This window comes from Bombina bombina, chromosome 7 (assembly GCF_027579735.1).
Source record: "Bombina bombina isolate aBomBom1 chromosome 7, aBomBom1.pri, whole genome shotgun sequence".
Classification (NCBI taxonomy): Eukaryota; Metazoa; Chordata; class Amphibia; order Anura; family Bombinatoridae; genus Bombina; species Bombina bombina.
In genome coordinates, this window is record NC_069505.1 from 357,177,376 (window position 1) to 357,192,661 (window position 15,286).

The 15,286-nt window shown below is 37.1% G+C and overlaps 1 protein-coding gene across 1 annotated transcript in view; it reads left to right on the forward strand.

The window, feature by feature from the left end:
* The first annotated feature begins 245 nt into the window (after nucleotides 1-245).
* LOC128666438 (haloacid dehalogenase-like hydrolase domain-containing 5) overlaps nucleotides 246-15,286 on the forward strand; it is a 718,406-nt gene continuing 703,365 nt past the window's right edge. The window contains exon 1 of the mRNA XM_053721044.1: nucleotides 246-478. Within this exon, the coding sequence (XP_053577019.1) occupies nucleotides 368-478 (111 nt within the window). The 5' untranslated portion in view covers nucleotides 246-367. The remainder of the gene's footprint in view (nucleotides 479-15,286) is intronic.

Below are 15,286 nucleotides of genomic sequence, written 5' to 3' on the forward strand. Positions count from 1 at the left end.
TCGACTGAGAAATTTACGGCAGTTAGTTTATATATGGCTGACAGTTTATTAGCAATTTGCTGTGATGAATGCTAAGGTATGTCTGCCGCTTCTGTTGTCACTTCGTATTGTTATTGTCAAGGTTTGTAAGTACGACCGGAAGCAACTCCGAGTGTGTTTATACGAGGGTGGAAGTGGGCGGGTGTACACGGACGTCCTATGATTGGATGCATTTCAGCAGCTGGAGCACGTTGATTGGTTGAGAATTGATGGTGACGGTCTCTGTGAAGAACTGGAGCTATATCTCCGGAGACCGGTTACTGTATTCGCACACTAGTGTCATTGGTGGTGTAAAATATTTTAAGTGTGACACGGGCATTAGAAAATAATGGGTTGGTTTTGGCAGCCGGTGTGGCGAGCGATCAGAACTCTGGGAACAAGGGAAGTTCTGTGGAGGGAGTCGAGAGCAGGACTGTGCCTGGCCTCGGGCGACAACAAGGTAAATGGAAAACTGCATGGGATAAACAATTTCTTTTGAGAGGGGGCAACTGTTGGCGAATAAGAATTAAAACAGCACTGAATGGAAGAGGTCAGCTACTGTTGTGTAATGGAGACATGACCATTACTGTTAGGGAGGGGGGAACTGCTGGGGATTGCGGGAGGTACTATTACCTACGTATGGGAATCGATGGGGGGTAGCTAGGTACCATTACTGCAGTGAATAAGGGACACCTAAAGGGATAGACATTATTATTATTCAGTGGGAGAGAGTCCCTAGTGAAGGATACGAACGGCAATGATTAGTACTGTACGAGTTACTACTTTATGGGTAGAGGACAGCCAGTAGTACTATATGACTCATATAGTACTACTGACTGTCCCCTTTTCCATATATATATATATATAGTATATATATATAGTATATACTGTTCCTCTGTACATACCTCTCCAGGTGCAGCTATTAGTGCTGTATTATTATTATTATTATTATCGGTTATTTGTAGAGCGCCAGCAGATTCTGCAGCGCTATAAACAAAGGGGGAGTACAACAAAACAATTATAGGGTAGAGGGCCCTGCCAAGAGTTGCACTGTTGTAGTCAGCTCTTAAGAAGGTGATCTACAAACAGCTGGACTCTTAGGCTTACACGCTAAGGGGGTTCAGGGGATTGCAGTGGAGGAGAGGAACTGGTATTCCTCTGTATGTACAGAGGAACAGTCAATACATATAAGGGAAAGGGGACAGTTATTAGTGCTATATGAAGAGAGGGGCAGGTACTAGTGCTATATGGAGAGAGAAACAGTCAATTTTAAAGGGACATTCCTGTTAACAATGAAATGCATGTAGATACAATGCTTCTTTAAATAGAAATACATATTGGCCAAAAATGCTTCTAGCAAAATATGCCACTGTTTTAGTGTTAGCATTTTTCTCTGCACACACATGTGAAGCATTGCTAGATATTCTCAGTGTATCCACATTTTAAATACTGCAGCTGCTCAAATAGGCAGTGGGGCTTGCATCATGTTAGCAATGATACAAGCAACTTAGGCTCTCTGGTCAAGTGCTGTATTTAAAATGCTGGTGCATGGAGGAGAAAACTTTTTAAAACGGCTTTCATTTTTATTAGAAGCTTTTTTCTTTTTTTTTTTTGCTAATAAATGTGTATTGCAAAAATGCTTCTTTTGAAAACTGAAATGCATGCATGTGCATTCCAATTTTGACTGTAATGTTAGATATGGGAGAAGGGGTCATTCATTAGTGTTATATGGGGAGAGAGAGTGTCATTCAAATATATGGGCAGTGAAATATTAATTTGTTCTGTATATGGATAAGGGGGCAGCCAATATCATATATCTGTCTGAAGGTGTGTTATATATCTAATGGGTCCTCCGGCTGGCCGGTGACTTTGTGCATTGGATTGCAGTTTGGTGATTAAAGCGAAAGACTGCCTTGCAATTCTAAAGATTTAGCCGTGCAAGTATTTCTTGTTATTTTTATATACAAGATATGTTATGTTATTGTTATAGTAACATTACATTTTTTATAAAAAATATAAAATTGGCTTAGCCTACTTTAATTTAACGCTGTCTCAGCACTTTTCCTTGCATTTAAAGGTTTTAGCTATCAATTATATTTTATGGAATGTTTATTTACATGCCTTACTAATCATACATCCTATATAATAAGCCTAGTATGTTTGTCCGACGCAGTCATGCGGAGTAGAGATTGCGAAAGACAAACATACCTGACCTTAACGACCAGTTTTGATGCACGGTAGAGACTGCACAAGGATGGTGCTGGTCGTTAAGCCTCTCACTCTCTGCCTACGAGTGGGGCAGTGCGGTAATAGCCGCGCAGAGTCACTGATGCACCTCTGTGTCCCTCTCTGCAGCGGTGGTGCCGTTCATTGGTGGCGTTGGAGGGTTAGGAGGGAGGCGGGTGGGCAGCCCATCCCTGGAGGGGGGGGGGGACAGGTGGGAAAGCTACACTACAGAAAAAAAATGTATGCTAAGAGGGGCAGTAAGGGGGGAGGAGGGAGAAGGAGGTACGGGGGATCCTAAAGTGGAGGGGGGGAATAAAGGCTATGGAAAGTATCTTGGAGAGGGACATTTTGGCCCGTGTACACAGGCTTTAACGCTAGTACAATATAATTTACCCTGGTTTCATTTTATTCAACGACTGTGCACACTATAGCCCCTTAACATGTTCTGCTATGGGTTAATGAATAATCATTATGGCATTTTTTTTTTTTTTTTTTAATTTTATTTATATCCAGCAGTGGGTACAGGCAAACCAAGCTACATATCATTGCGCCACGCAGGGCCAAATACCATACATTATACCAGAAAAAAAGAAAACGGGCACAATTAAAACATTATTAAAGGGACATTATACACTCATTTTTTCTTTGCATAAATGTTTTGTAGATAATCTATTTATATAGCCCATAAAGTTTATTTTTTTTAAATTAATGTATAGTTTTGCTTATTTTTAAATAACATTGCTCTGATTTTCAGACTCCTAACCAAGCCCCAAAGTTTTATGTGAATACGCTCGACTACCTACTCCAGCTTGCTCCTGTTTGTGTAAAGGGTCTTTTCATATGCAAAAGAAGGGGGAGGGGGGAGTGTCTTATTTGCCACTTGCAGTGGGCTTTCCAGCTACCTTTTCAACAGAGCCAAACTGACAGCTTCTAAGTAAGTTTTTAAACAGTTTTATACTGGATTTTTATATCAGTATCTGTGCATCTTATTCTTTATAGTAGTGTCTATTACATGCAGTTATATGAAAATGAGTGTATACTGTCCCTTTAATATTAAACAAAATTTGCCAATACATTGCATCAATAGTGTAACTGCACACACCGCTGGGGTTTTTATAAAAATTTTTTTTTAAACACAGCAAATAACATAAACATTCTAAGCACAAATAACCTAACAAAATTAAACAAAATTAAAAATAATACCCTCTCTTGATGGAGTAGTTCTCATTCCATATACAGTCAAAACAAGTCCTGATTTAAATGTCATGTGAGAAAGAAAATAAATATATATTCTCTGTCTCATTCTCATTGTACAACTTAAACCTAGATATACTGTTGGGGTATTTTTAATTTAAATAAGATAATGAAACAACACACAGCCAAAAAAAAACAAAAGAGGGGGAAAAAAAGGGGGAAAAGCGGACCCCCCCCATCAGGCACAACCTATATATCTCCATATAGAGAAATCCACTCTAGTGGGAAATGATTTAACAATACTAACTCTGCAAAGGAATCTGAACTCAAGAATGGTGACAGGATTTGTTTTTGAATAGCATGCGGATAAGTCTTAATTATTATTACCCAGCCGTTTAAAAATTTCTTTATTTTTTTTTTTCCCCGAAGCTGTCTGGAGATAAGATTCAAAAACAATCTGGCCTTGAATTTCCTTAAGAGCCAACGAAAAGGAAGGGGCCTTACGAGATTTCCAGTTCTTAAATATCAAATGACGTATAATTAAAATAATAGTATTAGCAACATTTGCATATAAAGTTGGACTCAAATGTTAAGTATATAAAAAAAAAAAGATAGATTCTAAAGTAAATCTAACTGTCACATTGAATAAGTTAGACAACCAGAATCCAACTTTTTGCCAGAATTGAAAAATCTCAAGACAGTACCATATCATATGGCACAAATCTGCTGACAGTAATCTGCAACGTGGACATTCTGAGGCCAAGTTTGGAAACATTTTATGCATTCTATAGGGAGAGATATAGTAATTGTTAAACAACTAGAAATGGGACTCCTTCCAAGACGTAGGGGTTATACAATGGTTAAGGGCTATAAAACAAGCTGTAATTTTATCCGTATCAATATCTGGGAAAATATAGTTCCATCTATTAATTATTTTGTCTATTACCAAGGCTCCCTTTCTGGCCAGCATAATATCCTAAATCAGTGAGATGGAGACATTACCCATAATAAATCTAGAACAACATATCTCAATATCAGACCATGCTTGAGACAGAGGGATAGAGCAATGTATGCTATTTACAAAGTGGCGAAGTTGATTATGGCATTTTTCAATATCTCAAGAAATCTTCTTTCATATTACTTTATATATTTTCTATATAAAACCACTACATCTGTCATTAGCTCTCTACACATTTTTTTTTCATTCTTAATCAGGGAATTGCTACAATTCTTTTTTTTTTTTTTTTTTATGTTGTCAGTTTCTTCCACCTCAATGTCACATTTTAGTTGCTATTTGTGCTTGACAACAGCTAGCTGAGCATCCGTGAATTAGCATAGCTAATTTACTTATATATTTATCACCTAACCTTATTTAAATCAGACAGGTGATATTTGGGTTCAGCAATTGCTGGAAAAAGAAAATTGTTGATTAAAGCTGAGAATATTCCTCTTGTGAATTTTGAGACTGGACCAGGAATGTTGAGTTCTTGGTGACAATTTGCTGATACTTTTAACAATTTTAATTTCACATTAAAGGGATACTGCCGATAATTGTTTTCAATGTGTTTATCATGTATCTAAAAATAAGCACTGTGTAATGCACTGCATGCAAAAAATATTTTAAAGGGACACTGTACTTAAATTTTTTTTCTATACTTGATATGAAAAAGCTGCATTTAAACATGAGCAGAATGAGCCAAAGCTTGTTGATAGGAAGTACATATTATCCAGTGAGTATTAGTAGGAAATGTACAACTGATGCTGCTGTATTTGTCCCAATTTAAAATGTCTGATTTCCATACAGATTATAAAGAAACCATTGTGACTGCAGTAAGACTAATCACAATTTTATACATGAGGTATTTGTATTATTTAAATACAGGTACAAATTCCCAAATCCGGAAATTCTAAAATCCAATATTATTCTAAAATCCAAACTTTTTTTTTAAAAAACCACTTAATTTGCATGTATAAGCTATACAGCATGTGAGAAAAATATTGAATCATATTTAAATGTTGCTGTTTCATATTACATTTTTGAGAACAATGTCCCCTTAATTCATTCTGGTGAAGATGCTTTTACATTGTGACCCAAATATATACTCTAGCTATACTAGCTACAATACCCTGCAAAAAGCATTTCATGCAGCCTTGGGGCATACACACCCTGTAAAGGGGTGAAACAGACAGTAGAAGTGCTGCTTGGAACTGAGCGGATCCAATCAACAGTGCTAGTCCCATGACTCGGATAAACAACTGATTTGATCAGCAGCGGTTTCTGCTCGGGATCAGCCGTGCTCTGATAGTTCCAAGTGGTTCTTCTACTGTGTGTTTAGCCCCTTTGTGGGGGTTAAACACACAGTAACAGAAGGTAAATAGATGTAAAATTACATGCTATAACGAATAACAGCATGTCAATTTTTTACTATTATTGCCCTTTAAGAGTCCAACGGCTCCACACGAAACATTAAAGTGCCATTTTTTTTTAAACTATTGACCCTGCTCTACTGTGTGTTTAATCCCTACAAATGTTAAATTATATGTAGCAGTGAAGGTTTAAGTTAGTGAGGCAAAATATTCTGCCATTTCCAATTTTAATAAGTTGTTGTTTTTCACTGTTTTTAATAGAATAACCAGGAATTTATTCAGTAGTTTATGTCCACTTGTTTTAGAATTTAGCTAAAACATAGTTGACGCATGCTGGGCACTGACTTTTTTTTTTTTTAAATATTTTTACTAAGATTTACTAAGATGGTTCAATTTTCAGCAAACTATGGGGCAGATTACAAGTGGCGTGCTATTGTTGGCATAGGTAAAGATAATAACCAATATCACACCAGCGCTAACTTGCGTGCATATTACAAGTTGAAAGAATTGTTATCTCAAGCGCAAACAAATTTAGCTCGTCTGGTTTGCACGACTGAAGACCTAGCATAAAGATTGACTTAAAAAAAGAAAAAAGAAAAAAAAAAGAGCACCAAGAATATATATATATATATATATATATATATATATATATATATATATATATATATATATATATATATATATATATATATATATATATATATATATATATATACACACACACACACGTCGTGTTTCCAGACAGGTTGTTTGTCACATCTGCCTCTAAACAATCCGCTCACATCCATGCAATCTGCTGTACTTTTTGACTACATAACACTTCTGATGTAACAGTATATACACCTATTATTATAACAGAGCAGCAACGATCTGACAGAAGGGAGAGATCCGTGGTGATATTAACCCTTAGTCGAACAATACACTTACACTGAGGTTAAGTTTGGTAAGCATATGGGATTTCATTTATCACTTCCCCACGTCTTGATCACAGTATAAAGTAGATCTTGGTCACCACTCTTCACTGTGTCAAAGTATTATCACAGCGGAGTAAAATACTGAACGCTTTTTGTCACGGCTTAAAGTTCAAATTAAATATAAGACTTTTCCTCAAACATTTTATTGTGCGCTAATTGTTTTTCCTCTTGATTTTTATTATCTTTGCAACAGTGTAAAGGGTACATTGTCTCAATTTAGGCTGCACATAGTTGTCTAGTACATTTGTTTGTAGAAAGCATTTTTATTTGACTAAGATTGGAGACAGCCGGTCTCCCTCCCCAGCGGCAGAACCCATATCCTCCTTTCTATTTCAGGGCCGGTGCAAGGATTTTTGTCTACACAGGCAAAGCTGCATTTTGACCCCCCGCCGGGAAACCAATAACACAACGCAATAAACCCCCCCGACCAATGTTCCCTCTAATTTTTTTTCATTGTGTGCAAATTTTTTTTTCTCTGTGCGGGCTTGATACCGCTTGTGTGTGGCATTGAGCCTAGACACACACAATAAAAAAAATAAATAAAAAAAAAAATATATATATATATATATATATATAGGTGTATATATATATATACACCTATATATATATATATATATATATATATATACACACCTAAGCAATACTGATTAAATAAAGTCTCATGTAAAAGCAATATCATTACACAAACTACAGATATTATTGCTCAAACTGTATATCAAAGACACAGAGAAGCTTCAGTCTCCTGCATAGCCTTCTCAGATGCCTAGACCAGCTTGTGAGCATAATTTAACCCCATGCCTGCCAAAAGGGCTACAGTGCATTGTAAAGGAATACACTGCAATCCTCTCTGGTAGCCAAGGGGTTAAATAGTTTCAAAGAATCCTGTATTGGAAAAAGAGGGGAAAAAAAGTTTCTGCTTTTGCTATAATACGTTTTATGAGCATTGTGCACTTTTTTTCTAGCTCTGAATGTGTGGATTTATGCTTCACCTCTAACTTTCAGCTGTCACAAACTGTGAAACTTACGGCATGTGAGGAAGATCTCCAGCCCTCACCTACTCGGCTGTTTCTAGTGTGTGTCTGCTGTACAGAGGAGGAGGGCTGCACTTCTTCCTCTGACATTCTTCATTTCATTGGAAGTGCTTATAGCTTGCTGCCCAACACCCTCCGTGTGTGAATTCTCTCGGTCTCTGACAGCGCTGTGTGATTTATGCACACAACTGTCAGTCAGCTTAAGTCCTTCCCCCTCAGTGTAGCACAGGAAACAGATCAAGCTAAACTTTTTATTTAAACGGTCACAGTGTTCTGTCATGCCGTTTTCCTGGAGGCCATCAATAATTAAATAAAAAATAAATAAATTACTTTCCACATTCTCCTGTTTTGCGCGGCCTGCGCTACACAGAGAGGGAAGGTGCGCTGCCGCGCACCTTAGAGGGAACATTGCCCCGACAATACCACCCACCTCCACCCCCATACCAAGTACATTTTAATTGCACCCCATTAAGCTAACTTATTTTTCTTTTACTGAAAAAAAAATTGTGGTTTTGTAAAGTGCATTTTAAAGTGCATATGTACTAATGCAGATACATACAGAGTACAGACATATACACACTAACATATACATAACACATGTACAGACACTTGCACATATATACAGGCACCACATGCATCCAGAGGCACAGACACCCACATTTGCATATATACTGGCACATTTATAAATCAGTCACACCATACAAATGTTAGTGACCACTGTCAGTATATGGCCGGGTTATAATATAATTTATTTAATAATTATTCTTAAAACATACCTCCAATTAAAAATGCATATACGAAACAATTAAAATCAATATTTATTCCTAAATTCTTTATATTAGTTCAAGGTATAAACACATTGAATTATATTTATAGAAACCAGATTATGAATCAAATGATGCACCCTTATGCTGTCACAATATTAAATACAAAGATCGTAAAAAATGTACCTTTAAAATTTACCTTATTCACAATGAATACATTAAAATACCATAATCTTCTGTTATTAATCAATAACTCTAGTTCAATGCCCAATAGGGATTACCAACTTACTATGCTTAATTAATAACTACCAGGGATTTAATCAGAATAACCAGTTTATGTACAGTTCTGAAAGAGTTCACTATAATGACTGATTTATAAATCTGGAGTGTAAAACCCTGTCTAGTAAATTTTTTTATTTAGCAATAAGGACTATTTAAGACTACACAGGACTATGGATATAACTTAAAATACAAATTGTGCCATTTTAAAATTACTAACTGCAATCTAGTTATAGTTGCCAAATACCTTTGATTTAAATATTATATATATATATTTATCAATCGCTTATACTTTACACCAAATAACCAAATCAATGCTTCAGTTTCCAGAATTTCTTGTTTCACCTTATATGAATAAAGGTATTGCAATATGGATAATAAAAGGTAGCCCAATTTTGCTTATAGTGACTGTGTCCCAAAATGGCAGCAAAGTTATCAGTCAAGATTTCAGCAAACAAAGAGATCCCTCCTCTATCCTTTTGCATGAGGTTATATCACCTGATATAACCCCACCCCTTTTTATTCTAATCATTGGTGAAACTGGGATGATAGGCCCTTCGATGCTTGTCTCTGATTCACCCTCGGATCTGAACATCTCATAGGTTATTTTGGGAAACGTCTCCCTGAGTAGCCAAACGCCTTTTGGTTGTAATACCATTTTGTAACTATAGGTGGCAGCAGATAACCACAAATGCAGTTTTACCATCAATGCTGCTACAGTTTAATATGGATTAATATATATTTTTACAATGTATTGTATTTTCTAGTATTAATAAGTCACATGTTCCATGTGTATTGGACCACGTCATAACACTCATCCTGCGCATTTCAAGACTAGATATGATGTATTTCTCATAATACAATATAATTCTTATACCTTTAAAATATATGGGTATTTAAAAGGATTTTTAATACTTTTTGCATGGATCTAATTAATATCTGTTGTCATCTTAATATTGCATACATACCTTGAGATCAGCAATCAGATGTGGTTTCATATTTATTACTATCCCATATAAATATTTCATGAGTGTATACAACATATGATATTATTTAAAACACCAATTATATATGTACTTATTAGATGCCTGAAAAATATAAGAATAAGTTATCCATTAAATTTGTTACAAACCTGAAATGCATTTCTCAGATCCATGGACATATACATTTTTATACAAGATTGAAAATGATACAAGTTTTTATTTTAAAAATGAATTTCAGTTACAATACAATATTTATTTGTTTCTGCTTGGCTCAGTGCAGATGTGTATCCAACACAGCAGGGGTAATCGACTCTTGCTATTTTCCCTGTGAGACGTCTGTCTGAGCTTCGTGTATTCAAACACAGCAGGGGTAATCAACTTTTGAATATACTTAAAGGGACACTTAACCCAAATTTTTTTCTTTCGTAATTCAGATAGAGCATGACATTTTTAAGCAACTTTATAATTTACTCCTATTATCAAATTTACTTCATTCTCTTGGTATCTTTATTTGAAATGCAAGAATGTAAGTATAGATGCCGGCCCATTTTCGGTGAACAACCTGGGTTGTTCTTGCTGATTGGTGGATAAATTCATCCAGCAATAAAAAAGTGTTGTCCAGGGTTCAGAACCAAAAAAATAGCATAGATGCCATCTTTTTCAACTAAGGCTAGCAAGAGAACGAAGAATAATTGCCAATAGGAGTAAATTAGAAAGTTGCTTAAAATTGCCTGCTCTTTCTCAATCACAAAAGAAAAAAAATTGGGTTCAGTGTCCCTTTAACCCCTTAATGACCACAGCACTTGTCCATTTTCTGTCCGTTTGGGACCAAGGCTATTTTTTACTTTTCTGCGGTGTTTGTGTTTAGCTGTAATTTTCCTCTTACTCATTTACTGTACCCACACATATTATATACCGTTTTTCTCGCCATTAAATGGACTTTCTAATGATACCATTATTTTCATCATATCTTATAATTTACTATAAAATTTTTTATAAAATATGAGGAAAAAATTGAAAAACACACTTTTTCTAACTTTGACCCCCAAAATCTGTTACACATCTACAACCACCAAAAAACACCCATGCTAAATAGTTTCTAAATTTTGTCCTGAGTTTAGAAATACCCAATGTTTACATGTTCTTTGCTTTTTTTGTAAGTTATAGGGCCATAAATACAAGTAGCACTTTGCTATTTCCAAACCATTTCTTTTCAAAATTAGCGCTAGTTACATTAGAACACTAATATCTTTCAGGAATCTCTGAATAGCCATTGACATGTATATATTTTTTTTTTTTAGTAGACATCCCAAAGTATTCATCTAGGCCCATTTTGGTATATTTCATGCCACCATTTCACCGCCAAATGCGATTAAATACAAAAAATCGTTCACTTTTTTTACAATTTTTTTCACAAACTTTTGGTTTCTCACTGAAATTATTTACAAACAGCTTGTGCAATTATGGCTGTAAATGCTTCTCTGGGATCCCCTTTGTTCAGAAATAGCAGACATATATGGCTTTGGCGTTGCTTTTTGGTAATTAGAAGGCTGCTAAATGCCACTGCGTGCTACACGTGTATTATGCCCAGCAGTGAAGGGGTTAATTATGGAGCATGTAGGGAGCTTTTAGGGATACTTTTAGCTTTAGTGTAGTGTAGTAGACAACCCCAAGTATTGATCTAGGCCAATTTTGGTATATTTCATGCCACCATTTCACCGCCAAATGCGATCAAATTAAAAAAAACGTTAAATTTTTCACAATTTTAGGTTTCTCACTGAAATCATTTACAAACAGCTTGTGCAATTATGGCACAAATGGTTGTAAATGCTTCTCTGGGATCCCCTTTGTTCAGAAATATCAGACATATATGGCTTTGGCGTTGCTTTTTGGTAATTAGAAGGCTGCCAAATGCCGCTGCATTTCACACATGTATTATGGCTAGCAGTGAAGGGGTTAATTATGTATCTTGCAGGGTTAATTTTAGCTTTAGTGTAGAGCTCAGCCTCCCACCTGAAACATGAGACCCCCTGATCCCTCCCAAACAGCTCTCTTCCCTCCCCCACCCCACAATTGTCCCCGCCATCTTAAGTACTGGCAGAAACTCTGCCAGTACTAAAATAAAAGCTATACTTGGGCTTTTTTTTTTTTTTGGCATATTTACATATGCTGCTGTGTAGGATCCCCCCTTAGTCCCCAACCTCACTGATCCCCCACCAAACAGCTCTCTAACCCTCCCCCTCTGCCTTAATGGGCGCCATCTTGGGTACTGGCAGCTGTCTGCCAGTACCCAGTTTAGTAACAAATGTGCTTTTTTTAAAAAAAAAATCCCTTTTCTGTAGTGTAGCTTCCCCCCCCCCAAGACCATCCCCCCACCCCTTCCAGATCCCTTAGCTGTTTATTTGTAATATTTTAAACTTTTTATTTTCACTTTTCACAGCCTTATTTTTCCGTAGTGTAGCGGTTCCCTCCCGCTCCCGCCCCGTGCACGCGCACGCTCCCGACGGTTCCGCCTCCGATCCCGCCCCCCTTCTCTCCACTCGGCACATCGATGGCCGCCCACCCGCCTCCCAGAGTTGCTCCCACCCACCAACGATACCGGCCACCGATGTCCGGTGCAGAGAGGGCCACAGAGTGGCTCTCTCTGCATCGGATGGCCAAGGGGGGTTATTGCAGGATGCCTCCATATCGAGGCATCACTGCAATAACCGGAAAGCAGCTGGAAGCGAGCAGGATCGCTTCCAGCTGCTTTCCAGACCAAGGACGTACGCCACACGTCCTCGGTCATTAACTGAATTTTTTTTGAGGACGTGTGGCGTACGTCCTTGGTCATTAAGGGGTTAAGCCTCAAAAGGATTTTTTCCAACAGACAAACCATGTCTGTTTATTTACAGGGGTCATTACCTTTTACTGCTTCTGACCTGTATAACATCAAACTTATGACCCCTTGACAAACACATTTCTCTTTATTAGACACAGTAGATGTGGATGGTGCAGACTAGTAAACTCTAATAGATTTATGTACTATTTGTATTATTAGATTATATGGCATACAGAACAATAATGTTCCCTTTTTATTTTACTATTAGGACAGGCTGGACAGCATAAAGATGAAGACACATGTAGATACACCTCTATGATTTAATCCTACCTTATTCCTGCAGTGAAGTAGTTAAGTGTGCTCCTGTAGTGATGAGGTCAGGACCGGCAGATAAAAACGATCACTGAGAGGAAGGGGAGGAGTTCCGAGCAAGATTCAACCTTGCTATGTATAACTGCCTTACTGTCTAATGTCTAGTTATCCTGCTAGCTGGACTCAGATCACCCAAAGAACTTGATATCAGTACTGGAGCACTGCTACTCAGTGCTAGCAGAAACAGAAAGTAAGCATCTGTGTGTGTGCTGAGTGCTCTGCTGCTATGATTCAACTCCAGTGCTGTGTGCTGAGTGCTCTGCTGCTATGATTCAACTCCAGTGCTGTCCTTTGCAGCATGTACGTCAGTCACTCACCAGCTTCAGAGTTCAGACTGAAGTGCAGGTGAAGTTTGTACTTGCCGCACTAAATATCTAGCTCAAGGTAGTACAATAGGACCACTGGCATTTGAAAATAAAACAGTATATACTGTATAAAAAAAACCATACCTGTCACACAACCCTCTAGGCACTGGAGACTGAGGATCAGGAGGGGAGTAATAAAGTTTGCAACAGTAGGTTGATCAGTCTGAGCAGCTGCACGGTCTCTTCCTATCAGTGTCTGCAGCTCGGCTCCAGCAGTACTGTGCAGTAAGTCACAAGGCGGCTAAAGCTCCTGCTCTCAGCGCCCCCCTGTACTGCCTTGCACAAGCGCCGGCCCTGTTCTACTCATATGTGTGTCTGCAGTGATGCTGGAGATATGTTCTCTAATACAAGTTCTCACTTCTCATAGAGTCTTTCCAATATACTGCAGATGGCAGAGATGTGTGTATGTGTATATAGATAGAGAGAGAGAGAGAGAGAAAATCATTATGTCAAAAGCGCACAGAAAACAATTTCTACATATGATGCTATAAAAAAGGGGGGGATGATGGTCCCAATCCTTAACGTTCTAATGCAGAAGTCACTTTATCCAGAATTCAAAGTAGTTGGAAATCACGCACAGATATGTGATTGGCTGCTTATCGAATTGTCCCTCAATCATATGAGGTGAGGGAGATGTTCCTCTATCCTTCTGTCATCTAATTGCGACGTCTCTCAGAGGTAAAGCTTTGCTCCAGATTTCTTCACAAGTTCGTGGGGTAAAGGAAGGCTCGATTTGGGTATAAGGGCTCCAAATCCACCTTGAGATGCCTTTTGCCTGTCTGGATATCCAGTAGGGGTCTTTGATCTTTTAGCCCTCAGTTGAAGGCGGAGTGTCTCAGCCAAAGTGTATAGGAAGAGAAAAAGAACATATAGTGTAATACTGTTTACACTTAGAGATGAATGTATTGTAAGACAAAAGCACACTTACAAGTTAAAACCTCAATCTGTAATGAGGTAAGCTATATGGCGTTTGTTACACAAATCCCCTTAAACAGGCAATCACATATCTGTGCGTGATTTCGAACTACTTTGATTTCTGTATAAAGTGACTTATGCATTAGAACGTCAAGCCCCCCTTTTTTATAGATTATATGTAGAAATAGTTTTCTGTGTGCTTTTGACATATTGATTTTCTCTTTTTTCATACTTTGTAACAGTGTGACGGGTACACTGTATCAATTTCCTAGCAGCACCATTACATATATATATATATATATATATATATATATATATATATATATATATATATATATATATATATATATATATATATATATATATATATATATATATATATATATATATATGTCCATATAATGAAGGGCACTCTCAGGTTTTATATAGAAGCCAATAAGCTTTACTTTAATAGTGTCAGAAGAACATGGTCGACGTTTCGGCCCTCAGTTGGGCCTTCATCAGGACATTTATAGTCTAAAAATATAAACAGAAAAAACAAACACTAATATATTATCTAATAAAGTGGAAAAAACAACAAAATCACCCATCACCAATCTATACACAAAATATAAAGCATAAAAACTTAATCAGAAGAATTCCACAATACAACACAAAAGGACAGGACATAAACAACTAGCAAAGATAGTAATTAAAGTCATAAAGTCGTTTATAATACCCAGCACCTGGATATCAAGGCCAACCATACCAGAACATAGCGCCTCAACCACCAAATCCATAATAATGTGCAGGCTATAAAAGGTACCATAAATAAACGGTAGCTGGGCACAAACATTTCGAACTACAAGCCACCTTTATAATTAGAATCATCCAGGCAGATACAAAACAACGCTTCCTGTTAGTATGTGTGTTTACAAAGATCATCGCATAACATGTAGATGGCATACAGAGACATGATGGAGCATATAAAATATATG